Source organism: Aquila chrysaetos, chromosome 16 (genome assembly GCF_900496995.4).
Source record: "Aquila chrysaetos chrysaetos chromosome 16, bAquChr1.4, whole genome shotgun sequence".
Taxonomy (NCBI): Eukaryota; Metazoa; Chordata; class Aves; order Accipitriformes; family Accipitridae; genus Aquila; species Aquila chrysaetos.
Genome location: NC_044019.1, coordinates 3531220 through 3554858, shown reverse-complemented (window position 1 = coordinate 3554858; position 23639 = coordinate 3531220). Strand labels below are relative to the sequence as shown.

Sequence of the window (23639 nt, the reverse complement as noted above, 5' to 3'; positions counted from 1 at the left end):
GGATGCACCCGGCCTTCACGTGCGGGTTTTGGAGCCAGGGCCTGGGCCTGGGCCTGCTCCGGCTGCAGAGGAGGCCCAGGGGGAGAGGGGCGTCTCATGGAGGCCAAGCCGCCATGGGGCCAACGCCATGGGGCCAACGCCATGGGGTCAACGCCATGGGGTCGCTCCTGGCTCCTCACGGGATGGACGCAGAGGCTCGAACCGCAGGAAGAGGCACGCAGGCGGCTACAGTGCGGCAGAACCGGGCTGGGTGGGAGGAACGAGGCCGCCAGCCCCGCTGCCGGGCGGACCGCAGCCTCGAACCGGCGGCCCCACGGCGGCGCCTCGCCGTTGCCTCGGTAGCCATGGCGGCGCCTCGCCGTTGCCTCGGTAGCCATGGCGGCGACGTTGCCTCGGTAGCCATGGCGGCGGCCGCGCTGACGTCACGCGTTAGCATGGCGGCCGCCGGCCTGCTGTGGCTGGCCGTCGCGGTTGGGCCGGTGTTGGCCGCGCCGCGCTACCGCCCGGACTGGGCCAGCCTGGACGCGAGGCCGCTGCCTGCCTGGTTCGACCAGGCCAAGGTGGGGGTGTTTGTGCACTGGGGGGTGTTCTCCGTCCCGGCCTGGGGCTCCGAGTGGTTCTGGTGGCACTGGCAGGGCGAGCACCGCGCCGACTACGAGCGCTTCGTACAGAGCCGGTACCCCCCCGACACCGCCTACACGGACTTCGCGCCCCGCTTCACCGCCCACGACTTCCAGGCCCGCGAGTGGGCACAGCTCTTCCAGCGGGCTGGTGCCAGGTCAGCGTCAGGTGCTGGCGGGGAGGGGGGGGGGTGTTGGGGTCCCTGAGGGGATGGAGAAGTGGGTCTGGGGGGTCCCTGAGGGGACAGAGGGTCCCTGAGGGGATGGAGAAGTGGGTCTGGGGGGTCCCTGAGGGGACAGAGGGTCCCTGAGGGGATGGAGAAGTGGGTCTGGGGGGTCCCTGAGGGGACAGAGGGTCCCTGAGGGGATGAGTTCCGTGCCCAGGGGTCCCCGAGAGGATGGGGGGAGCCATTTCTGGGGATCTGTGAGGGAATGGGGGACCCTGGTCACCGAGCAGATGGAGGAGCCGTGTCTGGGGGTCCCTGAGGGGATGGAAAGGCCCCGAGAGGATGGGGGGGGCTGTGCCTGGGGTCCCCGAAGAGGATGCAGGCATCCCTGAGGGGATGGAAGGGCCAAGTCTGAGGATCTCTGAGGGATTGGGGGTCCCTGAGCAGTGCTGGAGATCCCTGAGGGGTCACGCCCAGGGTGCTGAGGAGATGGCGGGTGTTGCTACTTCCTAAGCCTCAACTGTTCATTCTTTTCCAGCATTAAAATTCATTAAAAGCCTCTATTATTCTTGTAGTTCCTTCTAAATTTAAAGGGTAATGAAAGAGGGCTCCTCACAGCATGGTTATTCAGTCCCTTGCTTTTTTAGTGACTGGGTTTGCCAGTGAGGCTGGAGAGTATCTTAGGTAGTCCTTTGTCATCCTGATCGAGTACTTTTTTTTCCCTCAGGTACGTGGTGCTGACCACAAAGCATCATGAAGGCTTCACCAACTGGGGGTCACCTGTGTCCTGGAACTGGAATTCTCTGGATACGGGGCCCCACCGAGATCTTGTAGGAGAGCTGGGACAAGCCCTCAGGGAGAGGTATGGCACTGCCAAACTGCTGTTCCTTTCATCTGTGTGCATTGAATTCTCCTGGCTGTTCTTGACAAACAGCGGAAAACGATGAGTTTAGTATGAAGAAAGTAGTGCTTGCAAAGTCATGAAATCGTCTGTGAAATAATAATGCCAGTAATCTAATCTGCCACTGGTTCTTAATCCCTACTGCCAGCCTAACTCTTTCCTCTGTGTTTTCTGTCCTCAGCAACATACGCTATGGAGTGTATCATTCTCTGTTAGAGTGGTTTAATCCACTCTATCTAGCTGACAAAGAAAGTGGCTTCAAGACCCAGAACTTCGTTTTAAAGAAGACCATGCCAGAACTTTATGATCTTGTCTTAAAGTAAGAGCTGCAACCAGTTAGGAATCAAGAGCATTTCCTGGTTTCAATACTGTAGAGAAAGACGCAAAGTGGATGCAGAGAAGGGAGATGACAAATGTTAGTTTTTGCCAAGGCAAATCTGTTTACTTATCGGTGATGATTTGTGGTAATTAGAAAAGGGGTTCACATTTGCCCTGCGGACAGGGCAATTTGTAGAATAAGGTAGGGACAAATTTTTCATGCAAGAGCAATTCCCTTTAATACTGCCTTTGTGCAGGGTGGCTTTGCAAGTGGAGCAAGCTGCTTAGTATTTAGTAGAGTAGAAGAGCGATTTCACTCTGAATTTACATCCTTGCCTTGCTTGCCCTTGTTGACAAAAATACAAGGCTTGGACATATGTTGCTCAGAATGGCCGTTGTCCCAGGTCAAGAATGTGCCTTGTAATTGCCTTTGTGATGCAAACTTCTGTTTTTTGGAAGAATTGCATCCTTTCTTGAGCCTTGATCAACACATCATTCTTTGCTGCTGCAAGAACCACACTTAAAGCTTTGAAGCAGAAAGTGATAGCATAAACCTCCCGGTAATGTCAGGCAATATGAAGAGGAAGTGAAGCTGGAGTGTAGCAGTGCTACATATCAAGGTGCCGCGATTAGATCACTGGTCGGCCTGGACCAGGGAAGAGACAGATAACACACATGGTGTGAGTGCCAACTCCGTCCTTTATTGCGCAGTTAATTCCTTTTATACTAACAACGGTAGGTGGGATTACTGATATGTCATAGGGAGGCGACGACTAGCCTTCTACCTTTCCGTGACATCGCGAGATCTTCCGAACGGTGTTCCCTACATCTCCCCCTCCTCATGTCCAACTAGCTCCCATTGGTTACACACACTATTCATGCACTGTCCACGCGTCCAGTTGCACTCAATGATTGGCTGCATCAACACTGCACACGCGCATAAACATAAAATATAATTGGTCATACTAACTAAACTTATGAGACTTATCTCAGTCTAATTGGTCAAGATAAACTGCCAAATTGAGGTTGTTTGTGCCAAGTTCTCTTTATCGTGGAATATGCACCTGTGTTTTTCTAATTGGTATCTTTCTTATTTTTGTCTTCTTGTTTATTCTGTTCAAGGCCTTCTAAAGGCGTCTGGAATGCTCTTGTGACCGTTATCTAAAAATGTTCCCACAACAATTCCCCCTCCCTTTTTCTATTAGAAGAGCATTAGCAGATCTAGTCACCACCATCCGCGAACTCAGCCCAGCAATCGGTAGGTGCCAGCTTTACGTGGGCGTCCCCACAGAGGCAACGATGGCCTTGCTGTACACCAGCCCGATGCTCTTCGGAAAATCCCAGTATTTGTACATTTGCAGAGGAACAGATTTCAGCACACGTGGCCAGCGGGTGCTAAAATTCGCCTCAGTTGAAACATAGGGAGCCTATGGCGCATGCGGTCGCTGGCCAGACGTGCCGCACGAGTCATAGCCATCCTGTCTATTGGTTCACGGGCTTTGTGATGTGGTTGCAGTGCACAGAGAATCTTGACCTGTTATGTTGGCTAAGGTGACCTACAAGATATATGAACACAATTAATTAAACACAGTAAAAGCAACATTATACCTAATAAAATACACAAGAATAAAAGAAACCCCGATTTTTAACAAAGATACAAACCAACTCCTAAGTCCCCATCCCGCAGCTAAATGTTCTAAGCCGAAATGACAGTTTTCTTAATTGCTATAAAGGTCTTGCAGCGCCTTCTTGCTTCTGCAGTTCTGTTATCTTGTTTATTAATTGCTCCAGCGTCAGAAATTCGTAGCAGATACCCAAGACATCACAAGCCAGGAAAGGATAACAGCAATCTGTAAAGAAAAAACACTCAAAACACTATGAGGTTAGGACAGGACGAACCATGCGACTAGGGACCCATTTCAGTAGCCCTTCAGGTGTCTGTACACAGGCGTACCCCCGCCTGAGGCAACGCAGCTCAAACGGTCCGTCCCATTGGCGTGTCTGGGGATCACGCACACGGACCAACGGGTAGGGGTCTTTCTCTTCCGTAGTCGTAAAATGTCGTTGCACCGTCGTCTGGTCCAGGTCCCCCCGAATTGTCTGATTTAATGAAGTTAACGCAGTTAACAGGAGACGCTGTGCACGGAGAACAGGTGAATTATCCCGTAAGCAGGAGGGCTCCGCCTGGTCCCCCTCCCTAAGACGATCTAGCAGGGCGTTCTACAATGGCCTGCCCGGTGCTGTTATAAGGAATGCCATGTACAAGGGCTATACCCCAGATTGCACAAAATCGTTTCACCTTTTCCGCAGTATAAGCTGTACCATTATCCGTCTTGATCTGTCGTGGAATCCCCAGTTGGGCTATGCAAGCACGCCAGTGTTGTACAACCGCCAAGCTATTCTGCTTCCTGTGCGCTGTAGCGAGAATATATTTACTATAGGTGTCTACGGTAACATACAAATACTGTAGTGGCTTAAAGGGAGCGTACTCCGGTCCACTCATTTTGACTGCGGGCTACTTATGCTAACTCTAAATAATCAGGCTCAAAGAAATGTTCCCCCATTTTCTATGAAATCTCCCACAATTTCCCTTTTTTTTTTTTTTTTTTTTTTTTTTTTTTTTTTTTTTTTTTTTTTTTTTTTTCCATGCAAGATTCCCTTTATTTCACAAAAGAATCCAACTTATATATGTTTCAACAAAGATCCAGAAAGTACTAACGACTCACAGCCAATACTACTAGCACAGGAGGGCATATCTGACCCAGCTGGGATGTTTGCCAGTCCTCAGAACAGTTAAAGATAAAAACATTCCATAGACATACTCGTGACTGTCTTCAGCCACATCTTCCCAGGCGTACACAAGGCCATCCTCCAACCTGACCTTGTAAAACTAGTTCTCCAAGGCTTGGCAAACATGCAGCACAACAAATTCTAACGGTCACTCTTGAAAACAAATGCCAGGTGTTCCGAGCTGCTCCCACATCGCCCCCTTTTTTGTTTAGGAACATCAGATTCACGAGGAAGGCAGCGAGGACTCTAGCTTCGAACTGACGCAATCCTCGTACTGCTCCTCAGGTGATTCTGATTGCTGCAAACACACAAATTATTAATAATTCTCCAATAGCAATATAAATTCAGATACACAAATTTAAACCTTCAAATCATGTTTTTGGATTTAAGCATTCAACAGTATTAGACAATTCTTTGAAAAACACCTTATTCTGCTAATTTCATATATACACTTTCATTCCCTTGTAAAGGAGTTACACAGAGCCCTTGTTTTTGAAATTCCCAATTGCAATGTAATTTCATTCTATTTTACAATGCATTTTGTCTATGTGATGGGTTGATCCTGGCTGGACACCAGTTACCTACCATAGCTATCCTATCACTCTCTCCTCCACAGCTGGACAGGGGAACGGGAAATGAGGTTTTGCGATTAGTTCATCACACATTATCTCTGTCACTTCATCCTCCTCAGTGGCAGCACTCATCACACTCTTCCCCTGTTCCAGCGTGGGATCTCTCCCACGGGAGACAGTCCTCCACGAAGATCTTCAGCATGGGTCCCCTCCACAGCGTGCAGTCCTTCAGGAGCACACTGCTCCAGCGTGGACCTCCACAGACCGCAGGGGAACGACCCGTCTCACCATGGTCTTCACCACAGGCTGCAGGGGAATCTCTGCTCCGGTGCCTGGAGCATCTCCTCCCCCTCCTTCTTCACTGACCTTGGTGTCTGCAGGGTTATTTGTCTTACATGTTCTCACTCTTCAGCTGCCATGTCTGTGTGTTCTGCAACCGCATCTCTCTTCCCCCTCTCCAGCTGTTTGTTTTCATTAATTTAATCTTTTTTTTTCCCTGTCTCTTCCTCTGTCTCTCTTTTTTTTTTTTAATTATTTTTATGCAAGCCAAGTTACATGAAATGCTTTTGCAATCATACGTTCAACTATTTTATGATACGTGGTACAATCATTACAACTGCTAATATTACAATTAAAATAACTAAGCCATGCATAAGCAAATCTTTCAACCATCCCGTAATTCCCAAACTTGTTAGCCATCCAGTTAAACCTGTGTCAGTTATCGTGAGCCTTTTACTGTGAATCATATTGATATCGGGTGTTAGTAACGTAAGTTGTCCGAGGCTACATGGCCTCCTGTTAAGTTTCGATGGAATTCCTCTCCCACGCTCTATTCCCACAAATTAAAAACATCCGCGTAGGTAAAGCAGCTGGAATAGAAAAAAAGAGTGTGATATTCTGGAATAGATATAGTTACACCAAGCTGTAGCATTTCTATATACAGGCAAAATAGCATTTACATTCTGACCCTTTTGAGTGGTGTTATGGGTGTAATTAAACATCACACAGGGATTCATGATGACTGATCCTAAGAACTCTAACTCTTGAGGTTCTTGCATTTCTTGAGGCAGGTGTGCATACAACAGGAAAAGTAAACATGGTATCTCCTTGCTGTAGAGCTTTTCCTCGACAGCATTGCATCAAACTATGTGTATTTTTCCCCAAATTATTAAGTGAATCGTCATGGATTAGACAGAGGCACAGAGTTAGAGGGAGTAGCAGGAGAAAGAGATACAGGCAGTGCAGCAAAGCCAGGTTCCGTTTTAAGTTCTGCAGACCCTGGAGAGGGAGTACCAGGCGATTGGGGTGGGGGGGTGGGCGACGGCGGCGGCACGGCAGCGGTCCCGGCCGCGCAGAGGCCGTGGGAGGCAGCGGCGGGACGGCCGCGGCAGGCAGCGGTGGAGGTAATGAGGGATATAAATCTGGCTCTTTTTCAGAGTCCACCCTGCCTGATACAAAAGAATTATTATCAGAATCAGAATGCTGCTCGTTAGCGGCCTGCTTACAGACTGCCTCCTCAAAAGCAGTATCAGGCTGTACCCGCCTGCAAAAGTTCTTGCAAGGCCGCCACTACCGGACGCGCTTCCCGGTGTTGCTCTCTCTCCAGTACATGGCGTATCATGTTACCTAGGGACGAACCCGCTGGCAAATGAGAGACAAGCGCTGCGCTCTGTGGGTTACCTTGAGCCCTAGCACATTCAAGCACAATCGCCTCTTTAGCCGCCTCCGGGAGGTTTGCCGCCTACACAGCAAGCTGAAGCCGATCTAAAAAGGCAGTAAACCTCTCGGCAATCCCCTGCGGAACTTTCACCCAAGGGGGGTCCGCTCTATCCATGGCCGCGACACGCCCAAGTGCGGCCAAGGCAGTTGTTGCAAGTGCCGTAAAGTCACGCCCGCGTATGCCCTGTGCCTGTGCCTGAGGCGTTGCAAACCGTCCCTCCCCATGAGCTGCCGAACCACCCGCCGCAACTCCTCTCATGGATAGTGGCGGGGGGGGGCGCATCAGGTCCTGCTGGTGCCGCCTCTGCAGGAAAAACCTCCGTCTCCGCCGCACCCTCCGTGCCCATGTCCGCGATCAAAGACGGCCCACTCTGCGAGCCCCGCTCCACGGCCGCCCGCTCCGTCTGAGTCCGACCCGCTGTCCCCGAGGGCGCTGTCCCCGCTGTCCCCGAGGGCGCTGTCCCCGCTGTCCCCGAGGGCGCTGTCCCCGCTGCTCCCGAGGCGACGCTGCACCCGCAGATGCAGCAGCTCGCGCCGCCAGCCAGCACGCCTCAGCCTCCCGTCCCGCCGCGACCACCTGCTCCACCTTCCCCCAACTCTGCGATCGTTCAGCAGCTCCGCGCTCGGATCGGAGCAAGGACTCCCGAATCTCTCCCCAATTTGGGGGGCTCAAAACTTATCTAGGAAACTCAGTGTCCCCCCGGCGCAGCATCCATTGGATGCATTCGCCCGTGGGGCCCCTCCAAATCGAACCGCGGGCACCCACCTCATAAGCTAACACCTTTAATACCTTAATCGCTTGCGCAAGCCCCATCGTCGCCTGTGCGGCCGATCACGTCGGGGTCACCACTATGTAGCAGTGCTACATATCAAGGTGCCGCGATTAGATCACTGGTCGGCCTGGACCAGGGAAGAGACAGATAACACACATGGTGTGAGTGCCAACTCCGTCCTTTATTGCGCAGTTAATTCCTTTTATACTAACAACGGTAGGTGGGATTACTGATATGTCATAGGGAGGCGACGACTAGCCTTCTACCTTTCCGTGACATCGCGAGATCTTCCGAACGGTGTTCCCTACACTGGAGTCTTTGAGACACAAGAAACACAGTGCTTCCTTTGTGGTAGGAGTAAATAAGCCATTTTGAAATAACATTCGTCTCTCTGTTAGATATAAACCAGATTTGATTTGGTCGGATGGAGACTGGGAAGCTCCGGAATCATACTGGAATTCTACCTCTTTCCTTGCCTGGCTTTATAACGATAGTCCCGTCAAGGTATCGCTTTCAGCTATCTCTCATGGCCGCTAGCATTTTATGGGTATGGAAGGTCTGGCAGCAGTGAGATATGAATGTGATCAAATCAGAAACCTGCTTGACAGATGCCAAATGTGCTTTATTCTTTCACAAAAAATAAGAAGCCTACACTGTGCTCCTATGAGAAGACTCTAGTGTCCTTTACAGCACACACGTGGGAGGCTCAGAGGCCAGGAACCTTGTTGCCTCAACTTCTACCTGAGCGAACAGAGAGGTTCTCCCAGAGAGGGATTCAGCCTTCCCTGGAGGATCCTCTCTCCCTTTCCATTGATTACACAGGGGGTTTTAGGTGCTTACCTCCTGACTTAGATGCCTTTGCTAACTTAGGAGGGATGAATGCAAGCTGAAAAGTCCAGGGCAAAACATTCTCCCTACTGAGCTGAGTTTCTTCTTTCAGGACACTGTTGTTGTTAATGATCGTTGGTGTAATAACTGCTCTTGCCATCATGGAGGCTACTACAATTGTGCTGACAAATACAAGCCAGGGACCCTGCCAGCTCACAAGTGGGAGATGTGCTCCTCCATTGACAAGCTTTCCTGGGGCTATCGAAGCAACATGAGCATTGCCGAGTTAATGGATGAAGCAAGTATCATTGAGGTAAGAAATCTGAAATCAAAATAACAGGTGTGGGGGAGTTACTGAGATTTAGAGCTTTCCTTCATCATCCTACTTGCAGAAAGAGTTGTCATGTGTTTCATACGATCAGGCTGGAGTTAAAGGAGCAGCTGATGAGGACAAAGCCCTCCCCAGGTTTCTTTGTTGTCAGAGGTGAAGATAATGCAGTTTGTTACCACGGTTTATCTGTCACAGGAGCTAGTACAGACTGTGAGTTTCGGAGGCAACTACCTTCTCAATGTGGGACCTACAAAAGAAGGGGTGATTGTTCCCATCTTCCAAGAAAGACTTCTGGCCCTTGGGAGGTGGCTGGACACTAACGGGGAGGCAATTTATGAATCAAAGCCATGGAGAGTACAGATGGAGAACAGCACAGACACGGTCTGGTAAGGACTCCATTGCTCAGACCATCTGGGCTGGGACTTCCAGAGCTGATGTTTCTTTCTTATTTATTCTTAAATTTGGTACATTCTGAAGTGTTGCCATCAGGTGCAGATGGTGTTTAGGTAATATCCTACAAGTGGAGTGCTCACTTACTGCCCTAGGGTGTTACCTAAGGAATATCTTGCTTGAAAGGAAAGAATAACAATCAGGACTTCATCCATCTTGCGTGATTTGAAAAATAAACAACTCTTCCTTTAAAAAAATTTGCAAGCTGCTGCTGTCAGGACTGTTTAAGCTGTGGTCCTGGCTAGTTTGAATGTCACAAATGTCATTCATCTAAACACATACAGTTTGTAAATGTAGCGATATTTGCTTTTAAGCTGTTATATAATAGTAATAGTACTAACAGTACCCAACTGTTAGATTTATACTGACTGAGAAAGGCATAGTGAGTCAAGAGCCAGAAATTGCTACAAAATGGAATTATTCTTTTTCCTCAAGTGTGTCCAAGTCTAGAAATGCAGAGCAATTACCAGGATAAGGCAGCGTATCCTCTCTGTTGACCACAAGCTGAGGCAAGGACAGATTGGCAAATGACATTTGCTTTTAGGAAGCACGCACAGACTTTGTTTGGGTTTCATCAGCCAGTGCTGACTGGCTAAATGGTGGGTCCAAAGTGACAGATTTTGGAATGAGGGGAGAGTAGGTGACCCCTGTGTGGTGACAGTGGGCAAGCTGGTGTTCTCGTGCTGTCTGGACAGGTCAAGCTCGTGTCTGGTTCTCTCTGTTATGGGGCTCCTCACCTTGCTGAACTCTTGCTCTCTTAGGTACACTTCTAAGGGACCAGTTGTCTATGCCATCTTTCTGATCTGGCCTCGGGGCAATGTTTTGGAGCTGTCCTCACCCACTCCATCCCCAGCGACACAAGTAAGGAACTTGGAAAAAAGATAACACACTCAGAGCCCATCTTGGGCACATGTGGGCTGGGAAGGTCCAACCTGACTTTGTTTGGAAACTGGGGAGAGTGTGGAAGTTGTCATCCCATACTTCTTGTTCTCGGGTGCTCTGGCCTCCCTCCAGATCCTTGCAGCATCCCAGGTTATTCTCCAGGCTTTAGCTCACTGTTGACACAGAACATTGGAGGGGACTTGCCAAGACAGGCTCATAGCCTGCCATAGAATAGGCAGAGACACTTCTCTCCCAGAGTCTTTTGATCCTATTGACACAGGGAGGTGAAGTAAATAACAAGCCTCACACATAGAAGGGATCACTGGTATTGCATCTCAAATTCAAATCAGGTACACTACCCCTGTAATTGTAAGTGACGCAAATGCTAGAGTGCCCTTTGCTCTAAACAAACAGAGGTAAAGCCTTCTCAGTAAAAAAAAAAAAACCACAAATAACGAACTACAGTCAAAGGTTTGGCCCCAAAATATCCCGTGTGTTCTCTTTTGTGCACTGTGAGTGATGGGTGGAAATGTGCAGGACTGCTTTAAGTGTGTGGGAAATGCTGTACAGAGACTGCAAATGTGTTTTGGGTGTACTGGGGTGTTCAAATGAGAAGTACCTGTGTGAGCTACAACTGAGTGTTTCCCCTGCCCTCCTCTGCAGGTGTCGATGTTGGGTTTTGCAGGGACTCTGAAGTGGCAGAAGTCCCCAGGTAAAGGACTGGTCATAACTTTGCCCTACGTGCTTCCATCTCCTCTACCTCCTCAGTCTGGCTGGACTGTCAAGCTTGAGGGTGTGAAGTGACATCTGTGGGAGGAAAGCAGCAATTTCCCTCTACCTTTCTTTTAAATTGAGTCTTAAGAGGATTTTTCATTTATTGTTGAATAAATAGTTTTTCCCTTAAGAGAATCTCACTTCTAATCCCTTTTGCCTGTAAGCGATCTGTAAGATCAGTGGACCTTGTTTGGCAGCAAAGGACTGACCTCTCTGCTCAGCAGTGGGAAGCTGGGACGTCCTTTGCAGTATTCTGCTGGGATGTGACAGCCCATCAGCCAAACATCTGCACTTGGAACAAGAAGATTTTTTGATATAAAGCTGGGCTTCTTGGCCGATGTTACTGCTTCGCTGCTGTGATTACAGGTGATGATGTTGGACAGACTCAGAGTTGGTGGGAGACTGAACAGAGTTAGTACGGGGCAGTTAAGAGGACCTGCTTCGGGGTGTCAGGCCAGGCCACGCGGCACCTAGGTATTAGTGCATGAAGCTGCCAAGAGGATGCGTGTCTGCCAAGGAGGAGATGAACGTGTTAATGGTGAGAGGATTTGGACTGTTAGAGCAGCTCACAGGACGTGGAGCAGCGGGAGCTGTGTCCGTGTTCACGTGCGTGTCGCCAGCACTGGTGAGCCGGGCTACGCATGGCAGCAGGGTCTGCACCTCCCAGGCAGGAGCAGGTCTTGCCACTTCCCTGGCTTAATTACTCATCAAAATTAATTTTGATAACCAGTGTGATACTCTTATATGAGGAATCATGAAGCCTTGCATGTGATGGGCATGTTCTAATGAAGACCAACCACAGTGCCATCGCAGATTGCTGCATATGATGTACTTGCATAAAAATAGTTCCTCGATAAGATGCATTGTATTACTTCAGTATTGACTGAAACAATTATGATCACATACTTCCATCACGAATAAATATAATGGAAGCTTGTTGTTTGAAGAGGTCTAGAAGAAATCAGCTATAGAAAATAATATTACAAATCCATTAACAAACTTTTATTTATATTCTGGTGGAGACAGCTATAAGCAGGAGAGTTTTTGTTCTTACGTGAATTTAACAGAGGACCCACAGTTCTGAACTGGACCTCTGAGTTCTGCTGTTTCAGTGAAATAAGATTTCCTGTGTTGATGTTGAACTCCTCTGTAAAGGGTTGAACGATACGTACTTAAATGATGAAACTGCTCATAACAGTGTGTGTTTCTGCAGCACAGTTGTTGTGAAGGCTCCACAACGTTGCGTACAGGCTTTATTTTGTCACTGTGCAATGTGGTGCAAGCAAAATTGCCAGAAAGCTTAGAGTTTGGCACAGGCTAAGCCCCAGGGCTGGGACACGTGCTGAGCTGGTGGTGTAGGAGCTGTTACTCAACGGACAAATAACGTTCGGTACTGACGAACCTGTGTGGACTTTGGAGAACTGGCACCGACTGCCAGAGACCCGCTTACTCACAGGAGCATCACCCCGGCTTCGGTGATGACGCTGTTATGAACACAGAGGGGGAGAAAAAAAAAATTTAAAAAAAAAGGGACAACAGAGCGATGTCCTTTTTGTCTCCCAACCCCATCACGCTGGTAACCTCTGGTGCGTGGAGGGGTCCCACCCAAAACAAACACGCCGTGTTTATTTAGCGGCACGAGCCAGCCGAAAAGCCATCGTATAAGTAGGCGGCCCCCGGAGCGACCGGGCAGTGCCGGTGTCGGAGGGAAACATGCCACAGTGCGCTACGGGATCGCTGTCGCGGGACGGCCCGCGGGGACAGGTACGGGCCGGGGTCTCTCTCTCGTAACCCCGACGGCGGCTACGGGAGCGGGCAGCGAGGGCATTTCGCAGCCGGAGGGGACGGGGACGGGGCTCCGCTGCCCCGGCTCCGGCTCCGAGCGTGGGGCGATCCCGGCTCCACGTGGAGATGGCGGTAGCGCCGCTGTCATGTGACCGTGAAGCCACACACCCCCGCGCCATCTCGGGTCACGTGTGGAGGGTGGGGGTGGTCACGTGAGAGCGGACCAAGATGGTGGCTGCGCGGTGGCTGCTGCCGCGCTGGACGGTAACGCTGCGGCCGGTGAGCGGGGCCGGGGCCGGGGGCTGGGGGCTGGGGGTCGGGGGTCGGGGGGCGCGGCTGACGTTCTCCCTCTGTCCCCAGGTCAGCGCCGCGGCGGCGGCCGGAGCCTTCCCGAAGCGTGTGAAGGTGGTGGAGGTGGGGCCGCGCGACGGGCTGCAGAACGAGAAGGTACGGGCGGGCCTGGGAGCCCTCAGCCCTTCCCGGTCCCTCTCTCAGGGAGGTTTCTCTAACCAGATACCCGTGAGGTGCCGTTGTGCCCCACTGACGGGGTCGTGGGGTTTTTGTTTTTTTTTTTTTTAAACACCGCTTTTTGATGTTGAAAGCTGAGGGGGGGTAGTTTGCAGTGGTGGAAAAGTTTCTTGTGGAAATAATAACTTCAGGTCGTTTTTCTTTTCTTTTTCTTAGAATGTTGTACCGACACCAGTGAAAATCAACTTAATCAATATGCTGTCAGAGACAGGCCTTTCGGTTATAGAGGCCACCAGCTTTGTTTCCCCCAAATGGGTTCCTCAGGTCAGTATTCAAATGGGATTTACAATTGTATGTTATAAAAATGCCTAATAATAGATAGTAATACAGTGAAAAGATTCTGCTGGCTCCGAAATCGTTGTTACCATGGCTTGTAACTGGGCAAGAAGCAGCAAAGCCAAATAAAAGAGCTTGCAACATCCCAGGCATTCCCTTTGGACCTGGCAAAAGAGCAAATGTGCAGCTCAAATACAAACAGCTGGTTGTGCATGTATTGGCGTTGGCTTGGCTGGGTGACTGAACTATGATCCTTCGCAGGGCGCAATGCTGTTTGCTCTTTAGAGGCCCATTTCTCTTATTCCTAAATATTTCTGTTCCCATTATAAAAAGGAATTTTAAAAATCATTTTAGAATTTGCAGAAGTGGATGTTGTCACCATTAGAAACCTTTCCTTGTTTACTTTGCAGATGGCTGACCATACTGAAGTCATGCGAGGAATTAATAAGTTGCCTGGTATAAGTTATCCTGTGCTGACCCCTAATCTGAAAGGATTTCAGGCAGCGGTAAGAGATGGCAGCATCTGAATGCTCACAGTGCCTCATGTGCAGGGTTGCCTACGAAGGAACATTTAAACCGTGGTTAAGGGTGGGAAATGCAACTTCATTCTGGCAGGCAGCAGTCTCATCTTGTAGTTCCTTTCCAAGGGATCATTTTGTTGGGGAAAGAGAAACCTGTTGTTTGTAATAGAAAACACCTTGATACATTTTATATTATTAAAAAAAAAAAAGTAATCTATTTTAATTGACAGTGATGCTTTCGGTCTTACCTGCATGTCCCACAGCTCTCCTGACTACATCCAGCAGATGTAGCTTTACTGCTGCATCTGTAACTTTACACTTCATTTGAAGACAAACTTGCATGTGTCATCATGTTTTTGCTGTAGAATGAACTGAGAAAAGAATGGGGTTATTTGGGGAAAAATTGGGGAAAAAATATTTTTTACAAAATAAGAGAACTGTACTCGTGGTTGTGCTTGTCATTTCCCTTGCAAGAGAAATCAGCTTGCTTTAATTTATGCTTTCTGTTGGCAGGTGGCAGCAGGGGCCAAAGAAGTGGCGATCTTTGGAGCAGCATCTGAGCTTTTCACTAAGAAGAACATCAACTGTTCCATAGATGAGAGTTTGGAGAGATTCAGTGAAGTGATGACCGCAGCGAGAGCAGCCAGCATTCCTGTCCGGGGGTAAGAAGTTCCTGCTGCGAACTTCACATTGAGCAGGTTGTGTGGAGAGGTGTGACTGCTTGAGTTTATCTCTTTGGAGTCCAGGCCGTACAGGGCTGGGGAGTGGGATTTCTTTTAAACATTACCTTTTTTTGGGGGGTGTCTCTCTACCTGGATGGTAGCAAGCAGTTGTGAGCTCAAGTGCATTGAGAAGCATTAATTTGGAAACACCACCACACTAACATGGTTTCAGATGCTGGCTTGGTGCAAAGCCTGTAGCACTCATGACAGTTTACACTCTTCCATTTGGATTCACCCTTTGTGTAATTATTCTGTCTTCAGCCTTACCAAATGGTCCAAAATAATACTAGCTTCTTGGCAGACATTCCACATGGAATTGCGTAGATCCACAAACCTAGCAGTCCTGTGTACTCTCGTCTTGGCAAATTTTTCATGTCCATGGAAGGAAGTAATTGTTGAGTAGTTAATTACATAAGCTTTGTCCACAGGACTGATTTTTAGAATATGAAATTAATTCTTCCATCGTATAGAGCATGCAAGATGCATCACAAGTCCTGACTAATTTGGCCATGATCTTGCTTCAGTTCTCTAGCTAAAAGTACGTATTTTTTTTAACCATAGATACGTGTCCTGTGTCCTTGGATGTCCCTATGAAGGGAAGATTTCTACAGCTAAAGTTGCAGAGGTGAGTTCATCATAAATATAACCAGAATTTCTGAGAAGTTTTTGCCTCCCTTTTGTGGATGTGAATTGGGCACTGGGGGCTGGAGGATGTGTCAAACCATTTGACCAAAGACAGAGGGAAGAACGGGGAGGGTTACAGCTAGCTGCCACCCCAGGGGGGAGGGAAGACTGAGTCTAGCTGCAATGGACAGGGGAATTCAGGGAGGTGTGGGGACCTGGAGATTTTTGATCTCAGAGAAGAGTCTCCTGGCTGTTGTCCCCATGGCTGTTGTGCTCCAGGGAAGCATGCACTGATTCCTCTGTACGGCAGGTCTCCAGCTCTGGGGAAGGGAATGGCAAAGCTGCCTTTTCAGTAAGCATCTTGGCTTTTGGACAGGTCTCAAAGAAGATGTACTCGATGGGATGCTATGAGATTTCCCTGGGTGACACCATTGGTATTGGGACCCCAGGGAGCATGAAGGAGATGCTGACAGCAGTCATGAAAGAGGTGCCAGTTGGGGCTCTTGCTGTTCACTGCCATGATACCTACGGGCAAGCTCTTGCCAACATCTTGGTAGCACTTCAGGTAAGGTTCTAGCTTTCCTTGAGGTTTTTTTTGTGCTTGCTTGTGAACCGTAGATTTGAGGAGCAGGACCACAGTTTGTCCTTTAAGAGGAGTTTACTGATAGTGGTTTTGTTTGCAGATGGGTGTGAGTGTGGTTGATGCTTCCGTCGCTGGCCTTGGAGGCTGCCCCTATGCCCAAGGAGCATCAGGAAATGTTGCTACAGAGGACTTGGTGTACATGCTGAATGGCCTGGGGATCCACACGGTAAGCACAAGCAGCTTTTTCCTGGAGCAGCTGAGCCTCCCGCACAATGGCTCTGTTTGGGCTTCAGCGGGGGTTCAAAATTTGGCCCAGGGAGCCTGAGCGTAGCGGGTACAGCCGGAGGATCACTCTGGGTCAGCCAGGCCGTGCCTGGGGGCCTTGTCTTGCCATGCTAATCCCACCCCCACCCGCCGGGAGCGTTTCCTTCTCTCCCTTTTTCAGCACTCCGCAATTTGACACTCGCTCTCAGAATCACACTGGTGAGCAGCAGGCACTGAGGGCCTTGTTAATGTACCTTGAAAGGCTCCCTCACCCCCTGCTAGTCTCTCCCAGTGATGCCAGTTGTTAGTGGGCAGCTTTACATGGCAGAACCGGTACCAAGGCATGTCGTATCTTTTTCCCGTGAAGGGTGTAGATCTGCAGAAGCTGATGGACACAGGCACGTTTATTTGCAATGCTCTCAACAGACGAACCAATTCCAAAGTGTCCCAGGCATCTTGCAGACTGTGATACTGAATCGCGTTTCTCCTTGGATCAAGAAGAAAGGAAGGATCCGGCGTTGGCCGTGTTTCCCCTCTGTTCTGCTGCCTTTGATCTTCAGTGCTCCTTCCAGGCCCAGCGCTTGAGAGGAAATGCGTAATCCACCAGAATCTATAAAGAAATGAAAAAACCAAGAAGACTATATTCAACCTTGAAGGTGTTAGCCACTTGCCTTAGAGAAGGGAGGACGTGGGTGGGCTGAGGGAGAAGTAGCGGCTGCAACACTTGCCTTCTCGCAGAGAGCTGCGGTCTTCGGCACCAGCTCAGAACAGCATCCGATAACTTCTGCCTCGAGAGTGTGTTGCCATAAACTCCCAGCAAAGGATAAACCACAGCTTTTCCAGTTAGAGCACTTCTCCAGGTGGGGCTTGACCCTTCTTCCTTTCTCTCTCCTCACTACAAATGTTAAGACTGAAATCGAAAGTCTCCCCTTTGTCATTCAGGTGTCAAGGGGCAACCTTGGACCTTCTGTCTTAGCGTCTAGGGGTTGTAATAACAGACTGTATCTGTTGTAAGATACTTTTAAATACTAGGAGTAATAATCACATTATTTAACATTCTAAACTATTAGAAATTTGGTTTAACTAAACCCATTAAAGAGCTTTTGCTGCTCGTTGGGTTCCAAGTGCCTCTTCTACCAGCACTCAGTGTGGAAACGCTGCACCATCGTGGGCTGTGGCCGATCCCCTGAGAGCAGACAGCGTGGAACACGCTGTGATTCTGTACACACATGTACTCCTCATGGTAGACAGGTCCTAGGGAAGTCTCCCCCAGTCTTCTATTTAAAATAATTTATTTAATAGTTTATTGTGAGACCAGAGACAAGTGCAGAGACCTTGTAGCTGTGTGCTGCACCTTTCTCTGACCTTCCCAGCGTGCTGCATACGGGACCGTCCCTCCGGGTGTCTTCGCATCACTTCAATAAGCTGTAACAATTAAATAAACTGTAACACTGAAATAAGCTGGAATCGGTGAATAAGTCGGTGGGTTTCAGCCTGGGGCTCGGGGGGGGGGGGGGGGGGGGCTCCTCCCGCCGCTAGGGGGCGCTGCGCGACCGGCCGCTCACCGCCCCTCCCCGCGGGCCGTCTGGTGTGGCCCCGCCCTCTCTCCCCGGCGCGCCAATGGCCGCCGTTCCTCTACGCTATTCCCCGCCCCGGGGGAGGGGGCGTGGTGACGGCACTCCGCGCATGCGCTCCCCGCGGCTTTTTTGTCCCCGCTGCCGCCCCGTAGCAGGAGCGGCGGTGACACGTTTCCATGGGAGAGCGGTGCGCGTGGCACCGCGGGGGGCGGGGAGCGCGGCCGGGCCTTAAAGGGGCCGCACCCGGCGCAGAGACAGAGCGAGTGCGGCGGCGGGAGGCGGCCGGAGCGGCGGGTGAGCGGCCGGGGGGTTCGGGCGGGGCGGGGGGCGAGCGGAGGGACATGCTGCTGTGCTCGGCTGTGCCCTCCTTCAGCAGGGAGATCCCCCACCCCGGGCCCCTGAGGTAAAATCCGGTCCCTGAGGTAACCCCGGACCCCTGAGGTGAATCCAGCCCCTGAGGTAAAATCTAGCCCCTGAGGTAACCCCGGACCCCTGAGGTGAATCCAGCCCCTGAGGTAACCCCGAACCACTGAGGTAAATCCTGCCCCTGAGGTAACCCCGGACCCCTGAGGTAAAATCCAACCCCTGAGGTAACCCCGGACCCCTGAGGTGAATCCAGCCCCTGAGGTAAAATCCAGCCCCTGAGGTAACCCAGGACCCCTGAGGTAAAATCCAGCCCCTGAGGTAACCCCAAACCGCTGAGGTAAATCCTGCCCCTGAGGTAACCCTGGGCCCCTGAGGTAAATCCAGCCCCTGAGGTACATTCAGCCCCTCTGGGGCCCCCCAGCCCCACAGGGACCTCTGGTCCCGGCCCCTCAGGTAAGTCCTGGACCCGACCCCAGCCTCCCAGGCAATGCGCAGCCCCTCAGAAGACCCCCGGACCCACAGGCAGCCCTGGTCCCGGCTCCTCAGGTAACTCCCGGCCCCAAGCCCAGACCCATGGGTATCCCTGGCCCTGCAGGTAACCCTGTCCCACGTCCACACCCTGTCCCATAGGCCCCTGCCCTGTCCCGCTGCCTGCTCACCTGCCTGGCGAAAAGCAGTGTTATTTTGGCTTTTCAGCCCTTGCCTGCCTGGCTCAGGCTCTGGCTTCCCCTGGAGCTGCCCTCCCTGGCTCCCGGAGGAGCCCTGGGGCCAGCAGCAGACACAGGACAGGGCAGTTTAGGGGTTTCAGTTGGGTTTTCAGCCTGAGACGCAGCTCTGAGAGTGACTAAAGTCACCCAGGGAGGAAACTTACCCTGTGCTGCCTCCACATGCCTTGGTAATGAAGTGGATTCTCCCTTCTTCCCACTGGGCAGGAGCTGCTCTTCAGTTCCCAGGGGTGGGGGCTTTCTTGCAGGTTTCCACTCTGTGTATGCCAGCAAATGTCCCTGTAATCTGCAGTGGCCCAGTGCCCACCTTCCTGGGAAGCAGGGGTGGAACAGGGCCAGCACTGGGAAGGGAGGCTGGAGGGAGTGGTGGGACTGTTGTAAAGAGGGGATTTCAGAGCTGGAGAAAAAAATGGGGAATAGGTAGAAAAGGGCAGAGCTGATATACCCCTGTGGAGACCACCCAAATTAATACCGTTAAATGATTCCCTGCCCTTGTGCTATGGGGTGAATTAGCCTGAGGGATTTTGTGCTGTAGGATATGGGTGACACCAGGACCTTGACTGGATTTAACAGGAAGAACAAGGGTTTTTTCCCCAGTATGTGACAAGTGTCAGATAAACCCTCCCTGTCCGGAAGGTGTGAACCACATCGGCAGGGTGTGCTACAACCTGCCCAGCCCATTCCTCTCCGGATGTCATGCCAAGCGCAGGGAGTGCCTAGAGGCAGTGCTGACGTGACAGTGTCCAAGTCCTGCCTGCCCCTTTCCTCCCAGGGCCCCTGGCTGCTTCACACAGCGCTCTGCACTGAAGGGCTTTCCTCCCCCAGGGAGCCATGGCAGAGAAGATCCTGGTGACCGGCGGAGCTGGCTACATTGGCAGTCACTGTGTGCTGGAGCTGGCGGAGGCTGGCTATGTCCCTGTGGTCATAGACAACTTTCACAATGCCATCCGAGGTACGGAGAGCCTTCATCCCTTCCCATGCAAGGGGCTCGACCCCTCTCAGCCTGTGCCGGGACCTCTAGCTGTCCCAGCGCCTCATCCCCTTCCATCTCCCCAGGGGCAGACGCGCTCCCTGAGAGCCTCCGGCGTGTGCAGCAGATTGTGCACCAGCCCATCCTCTTCCAGGAGCTGGATATCACCAATGAGGCAGCGCTGCAGGAGCTCTTCAGTAAGGTGAGAGCAAGAGCTACAGTGCTCCAAGGTGGCCTCGTGGGCTCTGAGGGGTGAGCAGGGTTTGTGCTGGGGGTGGGAGCCAGGAGGGAAATGTGGACTGGGCAGGAGCTGAGTGGGGAGGACAGTGCTGAGGAAATGCTGTGACTAGCGAATGTTCCTCTGGGCCATGGAAACTATATGGGCGGGCTGAATGAAACTCCTGGGGAGACTTCTGACTGGTTTCTGCCTGGAGCTTCTATCTCCTACTGCCGTGGCACTAACACCGAGCTCTTTCTCCCTCTGCAGCACCGTTTCTCAGCCGTGATGCACTTTGCAGGGCTGAAGGCAGTGGGGGAGTCTGTGCAGAAGCCCCTGGAGTACTACAGGGTGAACCTCACTGGGACCATCCGGCTGCTGGAGGTGAGCGGAGCTGGGAGGGCAGCGTGTGGTGCTCGGGGCCACACGGGTGCTGGGTGACTGGTGCTGGGTGTGATCCTGCTCTGGGGTGGCTGTGCTGGCTGGCAGCCTGGTCCCTGTGGTGCTCCCTGTGCCCGGGCCCTGTCCCAGGGGTGTAATGGTGCCTGCATGGTGGGAGCTGCTGCCTGCGGAGGGCTGAGCTGCGCGGCTGAGCTGGAGGGTGCGGATCTTGCTGGCTCAGTGGTGGCTGGTCCCTGCTCCCCAGACCATGAAAGCCCACGGCGTGAGGAACATCGTGTTCAGCAGCTCTGCCACCGTCTACGGAGACCCCAAGTACCTGCCCCTGGATGAGAACCACCCAGTTGGAGGCTGCACCAACCCCTATGGCAAATCCAAATACTTCATTGAGGAGATGATTCGAGACCTCTGCAAAGCAGAGAGGGTGAGGAGCTGCCCAAAAGCACGCAGGGCTGGGAACTGAGGTCTTTTCCCACTGGAGCGTGCTGGGGTGACCAGGCAGCACTGTGCAGCACTACACCCTCCCCAGGCAGCCACGTTTGTGTGTGTCCCCAGGACTGGAATGCCGTTCTCCTGCGCTATTTCAACCCCATTGGTGCCCACGAGTCAGGCATGATCGGAGAAGATCCTCAGGGGATCCCGAACAACCTCATGCCCTACGTGGCGCAGGTACCGCCCCGCTGCAGCCTTTGAGGACCCCCTGGCTCGCAGTGCCTGTGTGGGGCACAGGCTGATGGGGGTCTCACGGGCTTGTCCCTGTGTGCAGGTCGCGGTGGGGCGCCGGGAATTCCTCAGCGTGTTTGGGAACGACTACAAGACGGACGATGGAACAGGTACATCGCAGAATGGGTGGAGCAGAGACACCCCATCCCCTGGGGCAGCCATCGCAGCTCCTCAGCCTGGCTGCACCCTGGACAGGAGGGCTTTGCGCTCACCCTCTGTGTCCCCACAGGTGTCAGGGATTACATCCACGTTGTGGATTTGGCCAAGGGCCATATCGCTGCTTTGAAGAAGCTCAAGGAGAACTGCGGCTGCAAGGTACCAAGGGGGCCGTTGTCTGGGGTGCTGTCAGCCCTGCTGGGGCTGGGCCAGGGCTGGGCTTTCACAGCCCTGGGGGAGCTAAAAGGGGGCCTGGCCCTTCTCCCCTTCCAGAAGAAGCTGACCTATGTCCCTTATCCTCCTCCCAGATCTACAATCTGGGTACAGGCACCGGTTATTCCGTCCTGCAGATGGTCCAGGCCATGGAGAAAGCCTCGGGGAGGGAGGTAAGGTCTGACCCAGAGCCTGCGGGGCCACCGGCACAGAGCCAGCTGCTCCCACAGGCTCCCCTTCGCCACCCCAAGCCATCACTGCCGCAGCAGCCCCTGTGCCTGTGTCTGTGGCAGCCACTGGCACCGTTCCCTCAGCTCCTGGCCTCAGACAAGTCCCCTCTGCTGGGCCCCAGGAGCCCTCAGACCCCACGGTGCTGCTTTCCCTGCAGATCAAGTACAAGATCACGGGCCGGCGGGAGGGAGATGTGGCCTCCTGCTACGCCAACCCAGCGCTGGCCGAGCGTGAGCTGGGCTGGAAAGCTGCCTTTGGCCTGGACAAGATGTGTAAGAGCATCCCCTTCCCCGGCACACCGTGTGCTGCCGGCTGCCCCTTTCCTGGCCCACCCCTCACCGCCGTTCTCCCTGTTGCAGGTGAGGACCTGTGGCGGTGGCAGCTGCAGAATCCCACAGGCTTCAGCAAGAACTGAGCTGTGGCCCAAGGGCTCGCCTGGCTGCTGTGAGCTGCTCCAGGCCAGCTCTGCCTGCCTCCCCAGCGAGGCTGTCATCATCCTGGGTGCAGTTCCAGCTCCCCCTCCTGCCTCTTGCGTGGGGCAGGAAGGCAGGAGCATCGCCAGCCTCTCTCCTCCTCATCCTCATTCCCCCGGGTCCTTTGCATCTCATAGAGCAGAAACACAAGGAAGAACAGAGCCGGGGCCCAGCTTTGGCACCCAGGGCACAAAACCTCCTTGTGGGAATGCAGAGGGGCTGGTGCCAGCCCCAGCAGGGAGAAGGCGCTTGGCTGGGCCCTGCAGCCACTCTCAGAGCTGCTCCTGGGCCTTCCCTGTGCCCTGGGAAGTGGCCACCTCCATCACCCAAACAAGCGAGTCCTGTCGAGCCCAAATTGCAGAGGAAACCACCCATTCCCTGCTGCACCCAGCCCCCAACCCGCCCAGCTTGGGGAGCAGGGGTGGTTCCAAGTCTTCGCGGGGGAAAGCCGGGGCACCCACTGCCCCCTGCCCTGGGCAGGGAGAGGGCTGCTGAGCTGCTGAGCACCTACCTCATGGCCTCGGGCCCCAGGAACCCCCAGACCCCCCAACTCCTGCAGGGACCAGTCACATCCTGAGGCCACCATGGCTCATTTCCCCAGCCCAGCTCCCCAGGGCGAAGGCCCTAATGGCTGCCAAGGGCTTCCCCCCCCCCACCCCTTTTCCCCTGCCCACCCCCAGCATGGTTTTGGGGACCAAGTCTCATCTCCTACGTATTCCTGCTGAGCCGGAGGAGCTCCTGCCCATGGCTGTGCCAGCCCTGCACATGGCCAGCCTCGCCAGGCTGCACGCAGCCCCTCTCCACTGCTGCCGTTAGATTTGGCTGGTGCCTGGTTTTGCTTCCACGTTGCCTGTGGCAGCCGCTTCCATAATCACGTTGCCAAAGGCTTCCCGGGAGAAGGCTCTGCTCAGCTGTCAAATACTGGTCCTATTTATTGCTGGCAGTTCTAACGGCTTCGTTAGGCAGTGATGACGCAGTCAGCCCGGTTTGCTGTCAGTTGGATTAATAACTTATGCTACTAAATTATGAATTGAGCTTTTGATTTGTTTTTAAATAAACTTTCTTACTTTCTAAGTGGCAGCTCTGTTCTGCTTCCACTCAGCCGGAGCTGCTGCCCCTGGGGCCTCGTGCTAATCTGCTCCCCCCGAACCTCCGTTACAG

The 23639-nt window shown here is 52.4% G+C and overlaps 3 protein-coding genes across 5 annotated transcripts; all 3 read left to right on the top strand.

Moving 5' to 3' along the window:
• Nucleotides 1-84: 84 nt before the first annotated feature.
• FUCA1 (alpha-L-fucosidase 1) lies at nt 85-12071 on the top strand. Its single transcript, XM_030038233.2, has 8 exons — nt 85-778; nt 1515-1649; nt 1870-2007; nt 8259-8364; nt 8801-9001; nt 9215-9405; nt 10231-10330; nt 11015-12071. Exons 1-8 carry the CDS (start codon nt 114-116, stop codon nt 11153-11155), a joined length of 1677 nt encoding a protein of 558 aa, XP_029894093.1. The 5' UTR covers nt 85-113; the 3' UTR covers nt 11156-12071.
• A 740-nt stretch (nt 12072-12811) lies between these two features.
• Nucleotides 12812-17885, top strand: HMGCL (3-hydroxy-3-methylglutaryl-CoA lyase). Of its 3 annotated transcripts, none has more exons than XM_030038255.2 (9): nt 12812-12889; nt 13271-13357; nt 13595-13702; nt 14125-14220; nt 14749-14897; nt 15519-15582; nt 15958-16146; nt 16265-16390; nt 16796-17885. In XM_030038255.2, the coding sequence occupies exons 1-9, from the start codon at nt 12839-12841 to the stop codon at nt 16895-16897; spliced, it is 972 nt and encodes a 323-aa protein (XP_029894115.1). In that variant the 5' UTR covers nt 12812-12838; the 3' UTR covers nt 16898-17885. The 3 variants fall into 3 exon arrangements, with proteins under 3 accessions (XP_029894115.1, XP_029894114.1, XP_029894117.1); XM_030038254.2 differs by lacking the exon at nt 12812-12889 and adding an exon at nt 13084-13189; XM_030038257.2 differs by lacking the exon at nt 12812-12889 and adding an exon at nt 13124-13174.
• Nucleotides 17886-18168: 283 nt separating this feature from the next.
• Nucleotides 18169-23552, top strand: GALE (UDP-galactose-4-epimerase). The gene is made up of 11 exons (XM_030038251.2): nt 18169-18299; nt 19922-20048; nt 20153-20268; nt 20554-20667; nt 20930-21106; nt 21238-21351; nt 21449-21515; nt 21635-21720; nt 21870-21947; nt 22163-22277; nt 22365-23552. The coding sequence occupies exons 2-11, from the start codon at nt 19928-19930 to the stop codon at nt 22418-22420; spliced, it is 1044 nt and encodes a 347-aa protein (XP_029894111.1). The 5' UTR covers nt 18169-18299; nt 19922-19927; the 3' UTR covers nt 22421-23552.
• The last annotated feature ends 87 nt before the right edge of the window (nt 23553-23639 follow it).

Coding starts and splice junctions, on each gene's coding strand:
- FUCA1 (XM_030038233.2), top strand. CDS start 114: ATGGGGCCAACGCCATGGGGCCAACGCCATGGGGTCAACGCCATGGGG. Junction 1,650..1,869: donor GGACAAGCCCTCAGGGAGAG/GTATGGCACTGC, acceptor TTCTGTCCTCAG/CAACATACGCTATGGAGTGT. Junction 9,406..10,230: donor AACAGCACAGACACGGTCTG/GTAAGGACTCCA, acceptor TTGCTCTCTTAG/GTACACTTCTAAGGGACCAG.
- GALE (XM_030038251.2), top strand. CDS start 19,928: ATGGCAGAGAAGATCCTGGTGACCGGCGGAGCTGGCTACATTGGCAGT. Junction 21,107..21,237: donor ACCTCTGCAAAGCAGAGAGG/GTGAGGAGCTGC, acceptor GTGTGTCCCCAG/GACTGGAATGCCGTTCTCCT. Junction 22,278..22,364: donor CTTTGGCCTGGACAAGATGT/GTAAGAGCATCC, acceptor TCCCTGTTGCAG/GTGAGGACCTGTGGCGGTGG.
- HMGCL (XM_030038255.2), top strand. CDS start 12,839: ATGCCACAGTGCGCTACGGGATCGCTGTCGCGGGACGGCCCGCGGGGA. Junction 14,221..14,748: donor TGAAAGGATTTCAGGCAGCG/GTAAGAGATGGC, acceptor TTCTGTTGGCAG/GTGGCAGCAGGGGCCAAAGA. Junction 16,391..16,795: donor ATGGCCTGGGGATCCACACG/GTAAGCACAAGC, acceptor TTTCCCGTGAAG/GGTGTAGATCTGCAGAAGCT.